At 47.2% G+C, this 23,093-nt stretch overlaps 1 protein-coding gene across 2 annotated transcripts in view; it reads left to right on the forward strand.

Annotated features, from left to right (window-relative positions):
• LOC131936807 (tRNA (guanine-N(7)-)-methyltransferase non-catalytic subunit wdr4) overlaps window positions 1-23,093 on the forward strand; it is a 68,527-nt gene that overhangs the window by 40,578 nt on the left and 4,856 nt on the right. For both annotated transcript variants that reach the window (XM_059293889.1, XM_059293896.1), the window contains 5 exons: window positions 15,555-15,786; window positions 16,044-16,156; window positions 19,159-19,216; window positions 21,318-21,393; window positions 22,711-22,849. In XM_059293889.1, the coding sequence (XP_059149872.1) occupies window positions 15,555-15,786; window positions 16,044-16,156; window positions 19,159-19,216; window positions 21,318-21,393; window positions 22,711-22,849 (618 nt within the window). The remainder of the gene's footprint in view (window positions 1-15,554; window positions 15,787-16,043; window positions 16,157-19,158; window positions 19,217-21,317; window positions 21,394-22,710; window positions 22,850-23,093) is intronic.

Below are 23,093 nucleotides of genomic sequence, written 5' to 3' on the forward strand. Positions count from 1 at the left end.
AATTTAGAATTAACATTGAAGCGTGAAGGGTAAGAGTTTAGGTTGCCGGGCTCATTGCCAGGATTAGGATTAGGGACTGGTTTAAGGTCAGGATTAGGGTTAGAATTTAGGTGAGTACCAGACTATAAGAAAAAAACTAGCGATATCCCCGAAGTACCAGTGTTAGTAAGCCATCGGTAAAGCTCATGGTTCGAACCCCAGAGCAGATGAGGCTCGATAGCTAGGCACAGCAACTCACCTAGGAGAGACAACTCCACATTCAAAGAAATGCAGCTTTGTAGTTTGTTCTTGGTAGGGGAAAAGCTATTGGATGCAAATCCAGAAATCTGAGTCCTATATGGCACATAACAAGTTGACATATAATACTTGATTATGTTGGAGGAAATCCCTTCCATCACTAAAGAACAAAGTAGAAGTAACCCTTCAGTTCTAGAACGTACAAGCTCAGTAGGTTCTAACCTAACTACTTGTTCATCACACTGTCATCTCTAACTTAAAACTGAGGCTAAAAGAAACAGGTTTACAGGCATGGTATAAAGAGGCTATTTTAAATGTTTTGGGTTTACAAGCATGGTATAAAGAGGCTATTAGTATACACTATTTTAAATGTTTTGTTTATACATGGCAGTTGATGTATGCTCTTTTGTTTTCTCTGCCTAATCTCTAGTGTGGTATTTATTGAATGGATAATTGCTATGGTACTTTAAAAAAACCTAATTAAAGGAATGTTCGTTATACTGGAGACCTCAATATTATATCACTGTGGTAATTTACACCTAAACTTACTATTAAGTCCATCGATTCTGTACTTTTCAATACATATTTACACATATTATAATGAGGTTTTAATTTGATTTGTTGTCCAATAAAGTAAATATTCCACCCGCGCTTGTGTATCCCCAATAGTGAATGATTGTTTTACTAATCATGATTGAACTTTATTGAATACATTTGAATGCGATCTTTGTGATGTACCATTTAATCCAGTGGTAGTTGCTGGGAGTATCACCAGTGTCGGCCTATATACTACAAGTTACCTGGGTCTTGTTGTATCATGGTGGTTACCTGGGTCTTGTTGTATCATGGTGGTTACCTGTGTCTTGTATCATGGTGGTTACCTGGGTCTTGTTGTATCATGGTGGTTACCTGTGTCTTGTTGTATCATGGTGGTTACCTGGGTCTTGTTGTATCATGGTGGTTACCTGTGTCTTGTATCATGGTGGTTACCTGGGTCTTGTTGTATCATGGTGGTTACCTGGGTCTTGTATCATGGTGGTTACCTGGGTCTTGTTGTATCATGGTGGTTACCTGTGTCTTGTTGTATCATGGTAGTTACCTGTGTCTTGTATCATGGTGGTTACCTGGGTCTTGTATCATGGTGGTTACCTGGGTCTTGTTGTATCATGGTGGTTACCTGGGTCTTGTTGTATCATGGTGGTTACCTGTGTCTTGTATCATGGTGGTTACCTGGGTCTTGTTGTATCATGGTGGTTACCTGTGTCTTGTATCATGGTGGTTACCTGGGTCTTGTTGTATCATGGTGGTTACCTGTGTCTTGTATCATGGTGGTTACCTGGGTCTTGTTGTATCATGGTGGTTACCTGGGTCTTGTTGTATCATGGTAGTTACCTGGGTATTGTTGTATCATGGTGGTTACCTGGGTCTTGTTGTATCATGGTGGTTACCTGGGTCTTGTTGAATCATGGTGGTTACCTGGGTCTTGTTGTATCATGGTGGTTACCTGGGTCTTGTTGTATCATGGTGGTTACCTGTGTCTTGTATCATGGTGGTTACCTGTGTCTTGTTGTATCATGGTGGTTACCTGTGTCTTGTTGTATCATGGTGGTTACCTGTGTCTTGTATCATGGTGGTTACCTGTGTCTGATTGTATCATGGTGGTTACATGTGTCTTGTTGTATCATGGTGGTTACCTGTGTCTTGTTGTATCATGGTGGTTACCCGTGTCTTCTTGTATCATGGTGTTTACCTGTGTCTGATTGTATCATGGTGTTTACCTGTGTCTGATTGTATCATGGTGGTTGATGTTTCATCTCGAAGAGAAATATTCACACAATGGTGGTAAAAACATAGCGTCCCACACATTGACTCTAATTTGTATTAGCGCCGTTGTAAACTAAAAGGGTGGGGGTGGGGGGATACAATATTAATATGCCTCCTTATGTTGCCCATATACAACTGACGTCATAAACACTGATTTCATAGATAGACCATGACGCCATAAACACAACATGACGTCTTAAGTCCAACATAATACCATACACCATTATGTCAATAATACCATATGGCACCGCAACACACCATTTCGTTGCAACATAACCAGCTTACTTCTGTGGCGCCTTAGAACACCGTGCTACACAACTAAGTAGCAAGCCCGCCATAACGGTGAAGTAGAACAAAGTGAATGAGCGGAACCCTTGATTAGCTTTTAATTAAAGCCTGCATTCAAGACTGCCTTGGTTTGCAGCAGAACCTCATTTAGGGGGGGGGGGGTTCTATTCGGGAATGACGAAACTTGTTCATTCCCCCCCCCCCACGCCCTTTGACCTTGTCCACCCCACAGCGGGGCACCGCAGGCTCACACACTCACACAACACACACACGCACGCACGGAGTGACGCGCGAGGACGTCCCATGTTGTGAGCCTGCAAATATTGGGATAAGCCGACTAACCACATGTTAGGTTTCTCACAGTATTTACTCTCAGCAACCCCCCTGCCCCCCCCCCCCCCCACAAGCTGTATTTACCCTCAGTACCCCCCATCCCCCCCCCCCCATATTGGCGTAAAGGCTACTTTCGTTTTCAGTAGTACTCACCAGTAACGATCACTCTGTCATCTGTGATGGTATGTCCTTCTGGTCCCCGTGGTGTAGGCGAGATGTGTGGTGCCATCAGCGTGGAGGGCTTTAATTATCCTCACTACGTTGGTACCATTTCTAGTTAGTTTTTTTTTCTTTCTTTGGTGGGGGGGGGGTATTGTTATTAGGTTTAAATGGTTTAGAAATACATTCTCGTGATTGAAATTTTTAAAATGTATTTATTTATGTATTTATTGTGTAGCAAATATATCAGCATGCTACACAATTTTAATTCAGATTTAATTGTGGGAGTGGGGGGGGGGGGGTATGTCTCACTCACTCAGATAGCGTGTGTATATGTATAGATGCCAGCTTTACATTGGTAAGATGTAAACATGTTTGTGTGGGGGCTTAGCTGTGGGGGGGGGGGGGTGGGAGGCTTAGCTTGGTTTTATACTTCGTACATCTTTGTGCTTGGCGTTGTAGTGTGTTTACTAAATCTTGCCACCCCTCCCCATCACATGTCACACCTTAAAAATATCGTCAGTCCCCATCCACCCAACCTGGGTATGACAAAGGTATTAGTCCTTTCTTCGAACCTACCCTGCTTCCATCGAACCTACCCTGCTTCCATCGAACCTACCCTGCTTCCATCGAACCTACCATGCTTCCATTGCACCTACCCTCCTCCTATCGAACCTACCCTCCTACTATAAAACCTACCCCTCACCGCCCACAACCCATAATTAACTAGCCCACCTACCACCTCACCCATAACCTACCCCCCATGGCCCCACCATCCACTACTTGTACCCCGTGTTTCAGTAGCTGTCACTGTGATTGTTTATAACTAACTCCACATGCCCTAATTGCTGGCACCATTAGACCGGTCCATTCAAGGGAGAGCAGGACCGACCAGTAGACACCAATTACCTTGACAGCAGTTACGGGCCCTTAGGTAGCCTGTAATCATTTGACTACTTCGTTAGTTGCTATTGATTCCGTTAGTCAATCTTCATACAGGTTTATTAAGCCATGCTAATGGAGCGCCATCTTGGGGTACCGATGCCGTCTTTATGCCGGGCTATGTGACACTGCACCCATCGTGGGATAAAAAATCCTGTATTTATTTACACTTGGTGCCCCTGCTCGCGTCACAGTCGGAAACTGTTGCAAAATATTGTTTTGTTTGCGTTCACAGTCAACGCTTCCGGGATACGGTTCCGGAGGGTGGAGGGGGGGGGGAATTACAAAACGCCGTTGTATTGGAGGACAAAGTCCTGGTGCAGTTGTTACACTGGAGCAGCAGCGACTTTAGTCCACGCCGGCCTGGAACCCGCACCATGTGTCGCGTGTACGCCTCACTCGGCCCTCCATTCAACTCGGCTGGGACAATATTTGCTTTTTCATCGCCCAGCTCGTGTCTTCTCAGGACTGTTCTCATCTTCTCTCTCGCTAGGGGCTCCTCCTTACTCAAAGTCACATGGCCATCTATCTATCTATCTATCTATCTATCTATCTATCTATCTATCTATCTATATATATATATATATATATATATATATGTGTGTGTGTGTGTGTGTGTGTTAATGTATAAACATGTACTTTGTATGTATATCAGATAAATCAGTTAAAACTGTAATGTAGATTCCGCTCAGTCTATATCGGGGTCGGTACATATTTTATAACACTTGTTGCGTTCCACTTTGTACTTCTCCATATCTCCCCCTCTTGTTCTCACTGCCTCCATCTCCCCCTCCTGTTCTCTCTTACACTCCCTCCATCTCCATATCTCCCCCTCCTCACTCCCTCCATCTCCCTCTCCTCACTCCCTCCATCTCCCTCTCCTCACTCCCTCCATCTCCATCTCCCTCTCCTCACTCCCTCCATCTCCCTCTCCTCACTCCCTCCATCTCCCTCTCCTCACTCCCTCCATCTCCCTCTCCTCACTCCCTCCCTCTCCTCACTCCCTCCATCTCCCTCTCCTCACTCCCTCCATCTCCCTCTCCTCACTCCCCCCACTCACTCCCTCCATCTCCCTCTCCTCACTCCCTCCATCTCCCTCTCCTCACTCCCTCCATCTCCCTCTCCTCACTCCATCTCCCCCTCCTCACTCCCTCCATCTCCCTCTCCTCACTCCATCTCTCTCTCTCTCTCTCTCTCTCTCTCTCCTCCACTTGCCCACCTTTTCTATCTCTGGTTCTCTCTCACGTCGCCTGTTTTCACTTCATTAATTCACATTATAATCTTCACTTTTTCATTTGCTCCCCCCAGCCCCTCCCCCACCTTCTCTCGCCCGGACTAATTATGCAGCATATTCCCTGGATGTTGAATCCAATGGGCACCTCAAAAGCTCCACTTCAATATTGAAAAACAAACACATTAAACCCTCTCACTGGGCTTTTCTTTCCGGACTTTTCTTCATTTATTTTAAGAATGGACTTGGAGAAAATCTTACACAATTGACCAGCTACACACAGTCCTGCTTGCAAGGACAACTTATTTTTTTTAAACCTCTATTCCCTCAACATTTGTCTGTTAACCAACCCCCCCCCCCCCACACCCCTCCCCCATCTTTCTCTCCCCTGTCCATCTCACCATCTTCCAGCTTGGCGAATCATTGTCTAGTTATCGCCCTTGCTGGCTGAATTCATCTGGGTTCCCGGCCTTGTTTTTCATGTATTCGTCACGGGGCGCAACTCCATGCAACTGTTTCAGTTTATTTTAACCTCTTCTTTTCATCCGGCTTCCAGTTTACCTTAACCCCTCCACGGTGCCGGAGTCTTTTCAATCCGGCCTCTGGTAGAACCGGTCTTTGTTGCCGGCAAACAATGGCCTCCACTTTATTCGCAATTTTTTTTGTTTCGTTTCTTTCGCGAATGCTTTATAATTTTTTTCTCTCTCTCTCCTCGGTATCATGTGCAGTGATCCGTACGTCAAAGGTAATGTTTTAGTTTTTTAAAGAACCTTGAGGTGGGTGGGTGGGGTGTCGCGTGTGAGTTGTGTGTGCGGGAGTCGGGCTGTTGGCATCCCCGGATATATAGTGGGCGGTGGCTAGTCATCCTCACCCCTCGGGTACCATAGAGCCGCTCCAGTTACCGTGGGCTTGGTCTTAGCGTGTATGTTGTTTGTCCGATATGTTGAATCCTCGAGCAGTGATTGGATGATGACGTCACTTTGTGTTTGACGTCACCGTAGCCTGCTGTGCAAGTTCATAGGTCGTGTTCCCACGCTGGCGTCAATTTAAGGTCCCCAGCCATGTTCCCACGTTGACGTCACCAAGTTCCATGGGTATGGCCCCACGCTGACGTCACTTCAAGGTCCTCGAGCCGTCTCGCATGACGTCACAGAACTGTCGACGGCCCATGCGCCGTGAGGGCTGCTCTCCGCTGAAGCGTGTGCTTATTTTTGGAACTGCTTCCGGTTGGTGGGATGCCAGTCATCTGACCATTAGTGTCCCGTGTACTCTAACACATAGCACTTGTGACAGTTAAAAGGTCTTTTGTCTTGACAATGCTCTGTGTTGTCACAGGCCGTAGTACGAGTCAAGGGTGCTTTAACTCGGTGAAATGACCAGCCATTAGCCCAGTTGGTCAACTTTGTTGGGCTAGTCCATAGCTGGGTAAGCTAGTTCAGCTAGTTGTATCTAGCTGTGCTAGCTAGGAGGGCACCTAGCGGGCTTAGCTAACTGGGTTATCTAGTTCAAGTATCGGTCATGTCATTTTGTTCTTTAACCCACTGAACCCACCCCCCCCCCTACAGACGGTAGAACCATTTGTCACTCTGGGGTCAAGACTTGGAGTTGCCAGGTCTTTAGCATAGCGCAGGTCAGCGCTCCCAAACCTTTAGTCTACAGCTTCAAAAAGTGCTCGCCCTCGCGTCCACAATGCGCCACATAGCGCTCACCCGCCCGTGAAGCACGTACATGTGTTTTCCATTTAGCCCTCGTCGAGCGCCCTCTCGGACCCACGGTCTGTCAGGTCATTGTTGGACCCCTCCCCTCCAACCGCCATAGAAACTCTCCCCCCCCCCCCCCTCCCATACTCTGTTTAAACGTTATCCCGAAAACAGCGCCTAAGGCCAAACCTCGGCTTACAAAAGCTCCTTTAATCTTGCCGTGTTTTATTGCATGCCCACTATCGGCTGGTGTCGTCCATGTTACGTCCATTAGTCTGCCCCCCCTCCCCCCGCACACACACACACAACGACACTGTGTCACATACAACCTGACACTACGTTACTTTTACTAGCTTTAAAAAAAAATAAACAATCCATTTAATGTATTGCGTACCTGCGTTAAAAAATGTAAGTGTAAACAGAGCCAGTATTGGAAACCAACACGGCAATGCAATGGTTGTGTTAGGCAGGGGTCTCCAAACTACGGCCCGAGGTCCTCTCATCCGGCCCGCGGAGATCTTTTTGTCCACGCCAAAAAGTTTGTTGGTGATGGCTGACGAACTTTGCCCAGAAAAAATCAAAGACATGCCATGAAGAAACTGGCCCCCGAACTGAAATTTGATAGCTAATGCGGCCCTCGGACTGAAAAGTTTGGAGACCCTTGTGTTAGGGTGTCAGAGAAACAAGCGTATAATACAGGTGATGGTAGGAGCTGTGATCCATACAGTTATGTCATGTCAGAAGTCCGCTCGTGGGTCGACGGCTTCATCGTTTAAAGAATTCTGTTAGTGTCGTTTAATTGTTCTTTTAAAATACAATGTGAGTTATTGCACAATGTTGGCTTGGTCTACTGATAGGCTTGGTCTTGTTTTTTTTCTACTAGGGTCTACTGGTAGGTTTATGGAAGTCTACTAGTAGGTTTATGAGGGTATGTTGGTAGGTTATGGTGGTCTAGTGGTTGGTTTATGGTAGTCTAATTGTATGCTTATGATGTTCAATGACTTGGTCTAGGTTAAATGGTACACTACTTCCAACGTTCATGGTACATGATGGTACACTACTACTAACCTTGATGGTACCCTACTACTAACCTTGATGGTACCCTACTGCTAACCTTGATGGTACCCTACTGCTAACCTTGATGGTACCCTACTGCTAACCTTGATGGTACCCTACTGCTAACCTTGATGGTACCCTACTGCTAACCTTGATGGTACCCTACTGCTAACCTTGATGGTACCCTACTGCTAACCTTGATGGTACCCTACTGCTAACCTTGATGGTACCCTACCGTTGATGGTACCCTACCCTTGATGGTACCCTACCGTTGATGGTACCCTAACCTTGATGGTACCCTAACCTTGATGGTACCCTACCCTTGATGGTACCCTACTCACCATTGTTCCCTCACAGGAAGGGAGGTGGTCCCTGTATGGCGCGTGCCATGTTCGGCCGTGCATTTCTCAGCGCAGAACCAGTCAGGCGTGACCGTGAATGCTGAAGGGTTTTTAAACTCTCGGCCCTCGCTATGGGTGAGTGAATTCTTTACCTGACTGGAGAATTTCTGGCATCGGGGAATGAATGAGACAGGAAGACGGTGACAGGGGCGGGGTGGGGATGCTGGGGTGAGTCATAGGTTGCTGGGCTGGTGGGGGGGGGGGAGGTGGTGGGGGAGTTGGTGGGCTGGTAGGGGGAGGTGGTGGGCTAGTGGGGGGGGGGGGTTGGTGGACTGGTGGGGGGGGGGGGGAGTTGATGGGATGGTGGGGTGGGGGGGAGTTGGTGGGCTGGTGGGATAGATAGTGGGCTGCTGGGAGATGGTGGGCTGCTAGGGAGTTTTTGGCTTCTGTGGGAGAATGTGGGCTGCTGTGCAAGAACCATGTTGAATACCACATTTAACACAACCTACCGACCTTTGTTATAAGGAAGTATATACACCCTGCGTCCCTGGTGTAGAATGTAAATAGAGCGTGACCTGCTCCATATGACACCATGTGACCACACTGCTCACGTTGACCTAGCTGTTCGCATGCGCGGGCTGACGTAACATGCGGGTCGGCGCCATATGCGCGTGAGTGGCGCGGTGGTGGGGTGAGAAGGTGAGACATAAACAAAATCAACCAAACCGTTGTTCCTGAGGCGGCCATTATACCCCCCCCCCCCCCTCCATGTAAAAGTGTAGAAGATTTAACGGTCAGCTCAGGGAGGGAGAGCCGGGTGTTATACCACAGAAGTGCTTGAGTTAAATAGCGTGAAGACGGGCGCGCGTCGGCCGGGGATTAGACCGGTTACCCTCTCATTTACCACTACTTGATGCTGGGGGTGAGCGCTTCATCGATCGTCTCCCCACGGGACCGCCGCATGTCTACTCACGCTGGTGCTGCAGCTAAAAACGTGATACACTCACACTTCATGCGTTGGTGGGTTGTAGGATTAAGACTAACTCAATTTTTGCATTAAAAAGTTGGACTATCTAGACATAGTCATAGAAATACTTGGGGTTTTTTCCCTTTAATATTACAATGTTAAACTATCAGATAAGGGCAGCTAAATACAATTGCACAATATTTGGAGGGGGGGGGGCTACCATCCATTAAAGTTCTGTTTTCCTCCCTACAAAGTGAAGAAAGGCCAGGAACCTCTTTATCGCAAGAGTTTAATTTTGATCACAAGTTTGTGCCCCGACCCCCTGGGCGACCCTCCCACCCCCTGGGCGACCCTCCCACCACCCGGGCGACCCTCCCACCACCCGGGCGCATCCCACAGCTGAAACGAAGTCTGTGCCCAGAATACGATCGCTGTGAAAACAACTTATCGGGATTACCCCGTGTACTGGGTGGCAAATGGACGCGGATTACCGAAATGGTGTCTTCATCTGCTCTGGTCTGCTTGTGATTTGTAGGCCGGCCCCACAGCGACCTCGCTCTCCCCTGCCCTCGACAGACGGTTCGTGAAATATGACTTCCTCTAACTCTCCCGTGCGACTAAATTTGTTCCTTATTCATAACTTAAAAAAAAAAAGTTTCATCTGAGTGCTATACCCCAAGGATTTAATACCTTGCATAAAATCAGTGAGTCATAAAAGTTTAGTGTGTGTAATCATTGGAGCAGGACCGCGGTGGTCCGGCAGACAAGTGGACCGACGGACGGTCCAGTAGAGGGGAGTTAATCCCCCTCTTATCGCCGGTAACCCGACACCTGCCCCTGATCACAGGAACAAACATGCTGGTCACGTGACCAGCCCCATCCATCCGCCGGAGATAAAAATCTGACGCTGGAGCTCATTCCTGGGCCATCTATCTCGCGGGTCTGACGCCTGGTCGCAGGCTAGGGGTCGTGGGGTCACTGGCGTGTGGTGCAGGGGTTGTGGGGTCACTGGCGTGGTGCAGGGGTCATGAGGTCACTGGCGTGTGGTGCAGGGGTCATGGGGTCACTGGCGTGTGGTGCAGGGGTCATGAGGTCACTGGCGTGTGGTGCAGGGGTCATGGGGTCACTGGCGTGTGGTGCACGGGTCGTGGGGTCATTGGCGTGTGGTGCAGGGGTTGTGGGGTCACTGGCGTGTGGTGCAGGGGTTGTGGGGTCACTGGCGTGTGGTGCAGGGGTCGTGGGGTCACAGGCGTGTGGTGCAGGGGTCATGGGGTCACTGGCGTATGGTGCAGGGGTCTTGAGGTCACTTGCGTGTGGTGCAGGGGTCATGAGCTCACTGGCGTGTGGTGCAGGGGTCATGGGGTCACTGGCGTGTGGTGCAGGGGCCATGGGGTCACTGGCGTGTGGTGTAGGGGTCACTGACGTGTGGTGCAGGGGTCATGATGTCACTGGCGTGTGGTGTAGGGGTCACTGACGTGTGGTGCAGGGGTCATGAGGTCACTGGCGTGTGGTGCAGGGGTCACTGGCGTGTGGTGCAGGGGTCATGGGGTCACTGGCGTGTGGTGCAGGGGTCATGAGGTCACTGGCGTGTGGTGCAGGGGTCACTGGCGTGTGGTGCACGGGTCATGGGGTCACTGGCGTGTGGTGCAGGGGTCACTGGCGTGTGGTGCACGGGTCATTATTGTGTTGCACGAGGGTCAATACGTCATCCTTAACTTAATTACACGTGATGTTTTGTGTGGTGCACGGGTCATGGGGTCACTGGCGTGTGGTGCAGGGGTCTTGAGGTCACTTGCGTGTGGTGCAGGGGTCATGGGGTCACTGGCGTGTGGTGCAGGGGTCATGATGTCACTGGCGTGTGGTGTAGGGGTCATGGGGTCACTGGCGTGTGGTGCAGGGGTCATGATGTCACTGGCGTGTGGTGTAGGGGTCACTGACGTGTGGTGCAGGGGTCATGAGGTCACTGGCGTGTGGTGCAGGGGTCACTGGCGTGTGGTGCAGGGGTCATGGGGTCACTGGCGTGTGGTGCAGGGGTCATGAGGTCACTGGCGTGTGGTGCAGGGGTCACTGGCGTGTGGTGCACGGGTCATGGGGTCACTGGCGTGTGGTGCAGGGGTCACTGGCGTGTGGTGCAGGGGTCATGGGGTCACTGGCGTGTGGTGCAGGGGTCATGAGGTCACTGGCGTGTGGTGCAGGAGTCACTGGCGTGTGGTGCACGGGTCATTATTGTGTTGCACAAGGGTCAATACGTCATCCTTAACTTAATTACACGTGATGTTTTGTATGATTGAACTGATTATGATTGTAGTTAATGTTCATTAAGCATTTTATTGTCTGTAAATTAGATTTAGGAATTTTCTTCCTGTTATTTGAGGATATCACCGCCCATTCATACATACACACAACCCCAGCCCCACACCATCCTCTGTGACGTGACAAACCCAGCCTCACACCATCCTCTGTGACGTGACAACCCCAGCCTCACACCATCCTCTGTGACGTGACAACCCCAGCCTCACACCATCCTCTGTGACGTGACAACCCCAGCCTCACACCATCCTCTGTGACGTGACAACCCCAGCCTCACACCATCCTCTGTGACGTGACAACCCCAGCCTCACACCATCCTCTGTGACGTGACAACCCCAGCCTCACACCATCCTCTGTGACGTGACAACCCCAGCCTCACACCATCCTCTGTGACGTGACAACCCCAGCCTCACACCATCCTCTGTGACGTGACAACCCCAGCCTCACACCATCCTCTGTGACGTGACAACCCCAGCCTCACACCATCCTCTGTGACGTGACAACCCCAGCCTCACACCATCCTCTGTGACGTGACAACCCCAGCCTCACACCATCCTCTGTGACGTGACAACCCCAGCCTCACACCATCCTCTGTGACGTGACAACCCCAGCCTCACAACATTAGTTGTGTGATGTGACAGTGTTAAAACACCAGCCAGCTGAGAACACACGTGATCTGAAAACAGCTGGACTGTGTCTATCTATCATTTCAATAACCCATGTATCTACACCGACCTAGTGATAGTCTTTCCAGACAAGTGTTGGCTAGATAGTGGCTAAGTATGAAGGAATAAATAAATACTGCTCGATCTTTTTCTAAGGTGTAAGACTTTTCTTAAAGAAATGATGTACAAGGCGTTCATCCAACATTTAAAGACAGTTTACATAGATAAAACTATCTGAACTTGAATACAGCCCACAGTGTGGCTTATGTCATCAGAAATATCCAAGAAATTTATCCATTGCTTTGTACGGGCAGCAGGCCACTGGTCTACTTCCCTCATCCCAACCGTGTCTACCCCCTAACTACCTAGTTAACTCCCCCCCCCACACACACACACTTGTAACGGATAGCTTACAGTAGCACGTGATTAGTGACTGTTTTTTCTTGTTTACTCTCATTACGATGTCGTCACGTGACACGGCTAATTATTATTAATTGCGATAATTGCTTGCCGATTAAAAAAAGATAATTTGCTTAAGATTATTTGTTTGCTGGGTGTAAAATGATTCGATGAGGGTGGGTCTGTGGGGGGGGGGTTAAGGGGGTTGATGTAGGTAATGAGGTGTGAAGCTCTCTGCCATAACACCTGTCGCTATATCTATCCCCAGCTTACCGAAAGACCCTCTGACTTTTCCATGTCTGTTTGCACTGAAGGTATACCTGCCTCCCCGGGGGTGGTGGTAGGGTGGGGGACGAATGACAGGTATAATTAGACGACAGGGGTATCGAGCGACTAATTAAAAGACCGTCAAACTACCGTCCTACTCGCGAGCTATTTGCGGCCGCTGGAAATTATATAGGGCTGAGTCGGTGAGTTAATCACATAGCAGGGCTGCGCTGGCATTATTCTAGCACCGTTTGAAAATAATCAAATTAATTAGTTAATTATTCGATGATTCGCCGCACCATTTTTTAGTTTACCCTTCTGGCGATGAGAAGAATCCCCTCCTTGTCAGCGAGTTCTTACTTCCTCATCTGGTCAGCTGACCAATGGGCCTAGCTCGTATGACCGGGTGGTGTCCGTCTTATGCAAGTTGACCATTTGTAAAAAGTAGACCATAGAACGTTTAGAACGTTGACTACCCATATCAGATTAGACCGTCCAGTGGCTGATGGGGTTGAGCTGATTTTCTTCTCAGCTGGGTTGTGCTGGCTTTTACTTACTTTGAATACACACACACACACACACACATATTATATATATATATATATATATATATATATATATATATATATATATATATATATACATATATATATATATATATATATATATATATATATATATATATATATATATATATATATATATATATATATATATATATATATATATATATATATATATGCATATATATATTAATACTAATAGTTTCGCTGTCTGTCTATGTATCTATCTATCTGACAAGAACGCTCTAGAGAAAACACAAGGAAATTAAAAACATGCACAGTAATTCGAAAAACGAAGTATGACGTCGACACATTTAGCACAGAGTAGAAAATAATCTCAAGCCGGAGAGTGCACACAGTAATATGACGTCATTGATTCTCGAGTAAACATTGAATAACAAGGAAATTTTGACTAATCTAAGTGGTTTGAGTGAAGAGTTTCTTTCATACAATTCTTCGGGTAGGGGCGAAGCCCCACCCCCGCGTAAGAACGTCTGAGCCCCCCCCCCCCCCTCCCTAACTCAAAAGAAATTTCTTCATCGATACTCTATAATAAAATTACCGCCTAATTAATGTGTCTAATCTAAAAAGTGGTTTTCTTGCAATTTCTTTAATGCAATTCTTCGGGTAGTGGCTAAGCGCGACACCAGAGTTTCTTTCAGACTTTTTCCTCCCCGGAGAGGGGTGGGGGTACTTGAAATTTTCGGGGGCGGGTGTAGAATTTTCGGGGAGGGGGCGGACACTGGAAAAAGTATATAATTATATTTCGTTGAATGGGACGGTAGACATGTTTTTTTGGGGGGTGGGGGGGGGGGGGGTTGGTTTTAGTTTAGAGAAAAGAGACAGCACTATCAACCTAGCGCCCGGTGTATCCTTCCTCAACGGGCCATTTTTCTCGTATATATATATATACATATATATAAGGCGTCAGTATAGTGTCAGACAACAATTTTACACAACATTACCAGAAGTAGCGCTATAGCCGTGTTGTTTAAATTATAATTGGTGTGTCTCCCATCTCTAGACATACCTGTGTTGTTTAAATTATAATTCGTGTGTCTCCCATCTCTTATAATTCGTGTGTCTCCCATCTCTAGACATACCTGTGTGTTATGATTGGCAGCCTCACTGCGCGTGGAGAGATCGGCATAATTGCTGGTTGTTCATACACACAAGAAGGGGAAAAACAGCGTAGAAGAGAGGGTATTGTGGGGAAGACATTTAAAAGGTTTGAACAAAACGCGGAGACGTAGGTGGGAGGGGGTGGAACAGGGGGGCGGGGGTCTGCCATTGTTTTCCGCGGGCGAGTTGATTGTGTTATGATGAGGAGGGATGGGGGTACTGTCTTTCAGCGTATGGTGGCACAAGGAAGGTATTGTTCTGGTGCTCTGGAAGCGCAGATGTGACCATACCTGTGTACCCCGAGCTGTGGCGGATTGTCTTCACCTGGGTCCCGTCCCCCCACTGACCATACCTGTCTTAGATGTAACTGTCTTCATCTGTGTCTCGTCCTCATCACTGACCTTACATGTCTTAGATGTAACTGTCTTCACCCGTGTCTCGTACTCATCACTGACCTTACCTCATTTCGACTATACCTGTAAAGACCATACCTGTAATGACTATACCTCACTACGACCATACCTTTAACCAACTATACCTGCCTTTGATTAAACCTGACTTGGACTACCTGTAACTGACGTAACTTGGACCATACCTGTAACTGAGCTGACTTGGACCATATAGGTCACTTAACAGTTCGACTACAACAATGCGTATCCTGCCATGTCTAATGCATCTCTTTGTTACATACCGTTTATCGTAGGCACTAAAACAATTGAACAAAAACAGCACAAGTGGAAGAAAATAAAACTTTGCTTTACGATTTCGTTAATCCTCAAATAAAATAAAAGGGCGGATAATTTTTTTCTCCCCTGTCGAGAGCTCCTGGGAATTTATTGGTTGTCTTCCCTTGTCGCAAGTCAGCCATGTTTTTGATGTTTCTTTGTTAGCCCACAATTAACCCTCTGACAGCCGAGTACACCCGTACCTGCTTCCATAAACACAACTCGGCGCCACATGGGTTAACTTGTGAATTTTCTAAAGATCAGAGGCGTTCCTAGGAGGGACGCCACAGTGGCGTTTAACAGCATGGGTCTTTTCGGCCTTTTTTTTTTTTATCTGACCAGTGGCGTCACAAAGAGTTGCATCACAGTGGGGGTTCCCCGTCCTGGGTTAACTCGGCTATTTTTTTTTATCTCTCTGTAACCAGGGGCGTCCCCAGGAGGTGCACCACAGTGAGGTTCACCAGCGACAACAGCGTCGTGGTAATAGCAGACAAGGCAGGGGACGTCTACTCCTTCCCCGTCCTGCTGGAGGAGGGCGTCACACAGAAGGGGGACGCCGACCCCGGGCGGGAGGGGAAGAAGAACAATTCGCCGGACGAGGAAGTGTGTGAGGGTGGGAGCTTGGTGCTCGGTCATCTCTCCATGCTGCTCGACATGGTAGGCTGGCTTTGCTGCATTTTGTTGCTACTACCTTTATAACAATTATTTTGAGTTGTTTAAAAATAAATAAATGTATATTTAAGTATATATTGTATATTTGTGAATATATATATATGTATATATATATATATATATATATATATATATATATATATATATATATATAACAGTTTTATAAGTTCATTTGTAAATGTAATTGTATTTTATGCACCTACCTGTATATACCTCTAATACTCCCCCCCCCACACACACAGATTCTGGTGACCAAGGACTCACGTATCATAACCAGCGACAGAGATGAAAAAATCCGGGTCAGCCAGTACCCTGACGCTTACGTCATTGAGTCATTTTGTCTGGGACACAGCAAGTGAGTAGTCACCTTCATCACACTCTCAGACTCTACTCTCCCTACCCACACAACCTCTGACTCCACTCCTCCTACCCACACAATCTCTGACTCTCTCTGCCACAAAACCTTTGCCTTCATCACCCTCTGACTTTGTCACTATACCATCCCTACCCCATCCCTACCCACACAACCTTTACCTTTATCACACTCTGACTTTGTCACTATACCATCCCTACCCACACAACCTTTACCTTCATCACCCTCTGACTTTGTCAGTATACCATCCCTACCCACACAACCTTTACCTTTATCACACTCTGACTTTGTCACTATACCATCCCTACCCCATTCCTACCCACACAACCTTTACCTTTATCACACTCTGACTTTGTCACTATACCATCCCTACCCACACAACCTTTACCTTTATCACACTCTGACTTTGTCACTATACCATCCCTACCCACACAACCTTTACCTTCATCACCCTCTGACTTTGTCACTATACCATCCCTACCCCATCCCTACCCACACAACCTTTACCTTCATCACCCTCTGACTTTGTCACTATACCATCCCTACCCACACAACCTTTACCTTCATCACACTCTGACTTTGTCACTATACCATCCCTACCCACACAACCTTTACCTTCATCACACTCTGACTTTGTCACTATACCATCCCTACCCACACAACCTTTACCTTCATCACACTCTGACTTTGTCACTATACCATCCCTACCCCATCCCTACCCACACAACCTTTACCTTCATCACACTCTGACTTTGTCACTATACCATCCCTACCCCATCCCTACCCACACAACCTTTACCTTCATCACCCTCTGACTTTGTCACTATACCATCCCTACCCACACAACCTTTACCTTCATCACACTCTGACTTTGTCACTATACCATCCCTACCCACACAACCTTTACCTTCATCACCCTCTGACTTTGTCACTATACCATCCCTACCCCATCCCTACCCACACAACCTTTACCTTCATCACCCTCTGACTTTGTCACTATACCATCCCTACCCACACAACCACAGATCCCATTCTACCCACACATCAACCCCACCCATCTACCTTCTTTCACTTTGTTAACCTAGTCATTACAAATCTAGGCCCCATTGTCTCCCTTGCCCCGCTTACTTCCCCTTGCACCGAATGATCGCCCTTGTCTGAAACCGTTTAACTAAATATGCAAACAAGTAAGACAAGAAAAAAACCTACACCGTTATTTAGTGAAGAATCTCTACGTCGTTTTGTCTTAGGTTTCCTTTTTAAACTGCCGGTCTCTGTATAGCTGTATGGCTGCAGGCAGTTCACTAATGTCTGTGTAGCGTCTAATTTTTGTGTGTACCAGTAGCGAAGACTATACAAAGTCGGGAAATACATGCACATTTTTTTAATGTATTGTTTAATCGTGCTGAATAGCACTAGGGCTGTCTTTAGCACTACCCCATACATACGGACTACGGGAAAAGTTAGGAAGGGTCTAGAAAATGTTGGGGGGGGGGGGGGGTATATCCATGTAAAAAGAAAAATGCCTTAGATATTCCTAAACAGTAGATCTCAGGCCAAGTGTGTGTAGCGGGTCGTGGCGAACAGAAGAGATGTGAGCAGAAAAAAAAACATGTAAGATTTTGAAAGCCGACCCGGCACTTTAGAGGTGCAGACAGCAGAAATACAAGGTTATTGTAGCAACCTTTTTAGCTGAATCCCACCGGGCTGTTAAATCCCCTTTTTAGAAAATATGATTTGAGAAATTGAGATTTCAAGTACGGGAGTTTATCACATGAAAAATGATATTTTGCATGGGTTGAGTGTAGCGAGTTGGTTGGTGGGGGGTCAGAGGTCGTCGTACTTTAGTCCGGTACGTTGTGGTTGAGGGGTAGAGCACACAATTGCTACCCTGAAATTCTAAGGCTCGAGAAATCACAACTCTATCCTTTTGACCTGACAACCCACTCTCGATACGGCATCACAATTCACAATGGCGTCACTCTTATATGACGTCACAGTGTCCTAGTTACCGTAATGGCACATGGCCCAAGAGTGGTCAACTTTTCCTGTCCGGAGTGACGTCACATGGCCTGAGAGTGGACAGCTTGGCCTGTACGTAGTGACGTCACATGGCCTGAGACGAGGAAGTGGTCTGAGAGTGGCCAACTTGGCCTGTACGGTGTGACGTCACATGGCCTAAGACTGAACAACTTAGCCTGTACGGAGTGAGTTTACCTGGAGCAGCTTGTGCTATGAACAACATCGATGGTGTGAGATGACCAGCGCTGACCACTGGCGGTTATTGGAGTCTGAGACAGCAGCTGGTTTGATTGAAATAAATGGCGGCCGTGGACAAGGGTCAGCACGTAATGGTCGGGAGTCATAGGTCAGAGGTCACCGACCTCTTTATGGGCGGCTGGGATTTCATAGTTAGAAATGACTAGACCACAATAGGACCATACATGGTACCAGACAAATATGGAACCATACAATAATGTGCAGTGAGCGTTTGGTGGCTGGTACACCATCACCACATGTCTAGACATGCTGCAGTTATGGCTGGTACACCATCACCACATGTTGTCTACAAAACCGAGAATGGTCGGAACGATACCACGGTCTTCTTAGTTTTAACACACACTTAATGTCTTTTGGACCGTTGGTCTTTGCCTGATTGAATCATAACACCAGGACGTAAGGACAAGCTTGCCCTGTTCTGTTGCTTGTGTTGGATTAAGAAATACTTTAACGTGTGCACGATCGTTGGATTCTTTTCTCTGCTAATAGGTAGAACTCCCACACGCCTCCACAAACAAAAGTACTGTAAATATTTACACCACAGTGGTACTTTAATTACAGTAGTGTAAACACTTTCATGCCCCAAAGTACAAGTACTCTGATCCGGTTGACTGTTCGTTGTCGATTGATTATTGGTTATCGGTTAATGTAAATTTAATTTTGATTGATCGTGGATTGAACATGTTGTTATCTCCCTTGGACAGGTTTGTGATATCGCTGGCCTTTGATGAGGACAGTCAGAGCATCATCTCAGGATCTGGGGTAACTATCTGGGGGTGGGGGATGTGGGGGTGGAGGCAATTCAGAGCATCATCTCAGGATCTGGGGTAACTATCTGGGGGAGGGGGATGTGGGGGTGGAGGCAATTCAGAGCATCATCTCAGGATCTGGGGTAACTATCTGGGGGAGGGGGATGTGGGGGTGGAGGCAATTCAGAGCATCATCTCAGGATCTGGGGTAACTATCTGGGGGAGGGGGATGTGGGGGTGGAGGCAATTCAGAGCATCATCTCAGGATCTGGGGTAACTATCTGGGGGAGGGGGATGTGGGGGTGGAGGCAATTCAGAGCATCATCTCAGGATCTGGGGTAACTATCGGGGGGGGGGGGGGGACAGTCAGGGCATCATCTCAGGATCTGGGGTAACTATCGTGGGGGTGGGGGACAGTCAGAGCATCATCTCAGGATCTGGGGTAACTATCTGGGGGGGGTGAGGGTGGGGGGGGGGGGACAGTCAGAGCATCATCTCAGGATCTGGGGTAACTATCTGGGGGAGGGGGATGTGGGGGTGGAGGCAATTCAGAGCATCATCTCAGGATCTGGGGTAACTATCGGGGGGGTGGGGGACAGTCAGGGCATCATCTCAGGATCTGGGGTAACTATATGGGGGGTGGGGGACAGTGCATCATCTCAGGATATGGGGTAAGTATCTGGGGGGGGGGGGGGGTTAGGTGGGGGGGACAGTCAGAGCATCATCTCAGGATCTGGGGTAACTATATGGGGGGTGGGGGACAGTGCATCATCTCAGGATATGGGGTAAGTATCTGGGGGTGGGGTGGGGGGGACAGTCAGGGCATCATCTCAGGATCTGGGGTAACTATCTGGGGTGGGGGGGGGTGGGGGACAGTCAGAGCATCATCTCAGGATCTGGGGTAACTATCTGCAGTGGGGGGGTGGGGGACAGTCAGAGCATCATCTCAGGATCTGGGGTAACTATCTGGGGTGGGGGGGTGGGGGACAGTCAGGGCATCATCTCAGGATCTGGGGTAACTATCTGGGGTGGGGGGGTGGGGGACAGTCAGAGCATCATCTCAGGATCTGGGGGGGGGGGGGGTGGGGGACAGTCAGAGCATCATCTCAGGATCTGGGGTAACTAGGGGGGGGGGTGGGGGGACAGTCAGGGCATCATCTCAGGATCTGGGGTAACTATCTAGGGGTGGGGAGGTGGGGGTGGGGGATAGTCAGGGTATCATCTCAGGATCTGGGGTAACTATCTGGGGGTAGGGAGGTGGGGGGAGGGGGACAGTCAGCGCATCATCTCAGTATCTGGGGTAACTATCTGGGGGGTGGGGGACAGCCAGAGCATCATCTCAGGATCTGGGGTAACTATGTGGGTTTTGGGGGGAAGTTAGAGCATCATCTTGGGTGAGGGTGTGCTGTTAGGATGGGGGTTGATAACACTAAATAAGTTTGGGGGGGGGGGGGGTTAGCATATGTATTTTAGTGGGGGAGGTGATAACATTTTGTAAATGTGTGAGGTGGGAACGGAGATGGGAGAGGCAAAGGGGGTGGGGTGATATCACATGTTAATTATGTGGGATTGATGGGGGTTGATAAGACAGGGTGATCATGTTGAGGCAGGAAATGTTGGCTGGATGGTAGGGCAGGGTTAGTACTAGTAGGGAGGGGCAATGTTTGTTGGGGGGAGGGGTAATCAAATGTTGGGCATGGTTAGTACTAGTAGGGAGGGGCAATGTTTGTTGGGGGGAGGGGTAATCAAATGTAGGGCAAGGTTAGTACTAGTAGGGAGGGGCAATGTTTGTTGGGGGGAGGGGTAATCAAATGTAGGGCAGGAGGGGAGGGGTAATCAAATGGGCAGATTTAGTACTAGTAGGGAGGGGCAATGTTTGTTGGAGGGAGGGGAGGGGTAATCAGATGGGCAGGGTTAGTACTAGTAGGGAGGGGTGAAGTATGTTTGGGGGAAGGGAGGGGTAGGTGGTGATTACAGACATATAAGGACCAGGGTTAAGTAGACAGTGTGTTGGGCAGAGGGGGGTGGCTTGGATGGTGATAGTTTCAATTTGATTCCATTGATTTATACAGACATTTGACTTTATTGGACACACAATGTATTTTCTCCTACAGGACTCAACAGTCAAGCTATGGAGCCTCAGTGGCCAGGAGCTGTTCAGTGTCAACGTCTTGGACAAGTTGCCTGATGGTAATTGTCAGTTTTTTTTCATGTCTGTGTCTTTGTAGTGCTAAAGACAAATAGATTTTAGACTCTCTCAAAAAAATAGACTCAATGGCTAATAGATAATTAGCAGACTTTGATTTTTATAATTACATAACATTTTTTGACTTGAAGAATCAGTTTTTGTCATTTCCTAAACATTTTTAAAATTAATCTTTTTAATTAAAAATTATTTTAATTCTAAAAAAATATTTTTAAAATTCTAATTATAAATTAATGTAATCATTTACACCCCCTGCTGCTAGATATTGTAAAATAAAATAAAAAACTAAAGTTGTGTGTGCTACACTCAGCTACAAGAGCAACTCAGTGTGGAGTAGGCCTTCAACTAATCACTGAGTACAATCTCCATCACAACAAACAATGTACAAACATCTTGCTAAAACTGCTACATTAATAAAACTTGTTTCCATTTTTTTTGTATCAAAGTATTAAATCCAACAAGGACCAAGCACAAATCTTGATTAAAAATATTTTTTTCTAATGATTCTAATTTGTTTAAAAAAAAATTTGTCATGAGAAGAAAAAAACATTGGTCAAAGGGAAATAAATCAAACAGCAGTTAGTTTAAGCAAGAGAGTTCTGGTTACTGGACTCTTGTTGATAGAATCTTGTGCTAGGCTGTAGAGTAAAGATGGTTTGTGGCTTACTGTCATAGAAATGATTTGACTGTTGGTTGATAGAACATGTATATCAACTGTTGATAGAACATGTATAGCAGATGTTGATAGAACATGTATATCAAGTGAACAATTGTGGGAATATTACATTGAATTAGGTTTTTGGTCGTTTTAAAAACAATCATTAAGGCAATAAAAGCGGCTGTTTTAAGTGTGTTTATTAATCAATTTAAATTGATTTTAGGTGTGGTTAGCATTGAGAGTGTTTTTTCGAAGTCATACACCCATGTTATTTAATTCAACATTGAAACCAGCTTTAAGTCTGACTGAAAATTAACCATAGTTCCTAAGTGACTCATCCCCCGTTGGATGATAACATATGTGTACACATATATAAGGGAACATGTGTTTGACACAGTGGAATATCTAGCACCCCTTGACAAGTAACAGATTCAATCCTTAACAGTTCAGTAGGGAAGAAGTTATCTCCATCTATGTGTGTTACTGGTCACTATTACATATAGACAGGGAAAAGTTATGTTGTTGAGTTGTTCAAATGTAATCTTATTGTGTGTGGTGGGGGGGGGGGGGGAAGTTGTGGTGTTGTGATCTTATTGTGTGTGGTGGAGACAGCCACGAGTGACATGATGACATCATCTTGCAGGTGGTGCCACACCTGCGTCTGGCCAGACAGGTGAGGAGGACGTGACTGGAACCCTGGCCAACAGGCTGGCCTGCGAGAACGCTGTCCAGCGCCTGACCTACTGCTCCAAGTGTAAACTCCTGTTTGTGGCCATATACAGGTCAGTTGAACTAGATTTGCATTTCTTGGGGAGGGGGGTACCACTGGTGGGTGGAAGGGTTTAGTTAACACTGGCAGGGGGTGGGGTGTCTAAATCTGAGATCAGCAAGGTGTTGTGTGCAAAATATATTTAGTTTTGGTTGTGCTCTCTATGATATATACAAGGCACTATGTATTTGACCAGATGACTGCGTGGCAGGTTGTTAAAAGTATTGGCCAGCTACGCAGGAACATGGCTTCATTGT

The sequence above is a fragment of the Physella acuta genome, unplaced genomic scaffold (assembly GCF_028476545.2).
Source record: "Physella acuta isolate Inbredline_101_S28 unplaced genomic scaffold, ASM2847654v3 ptg000016l, whole genome shotgun sequence".
NCBI classification, from domain to species: Eukaryota; Metazoa; Mollusca; class Gastropoda; family Physidae; genus Physella; species Physella acuta.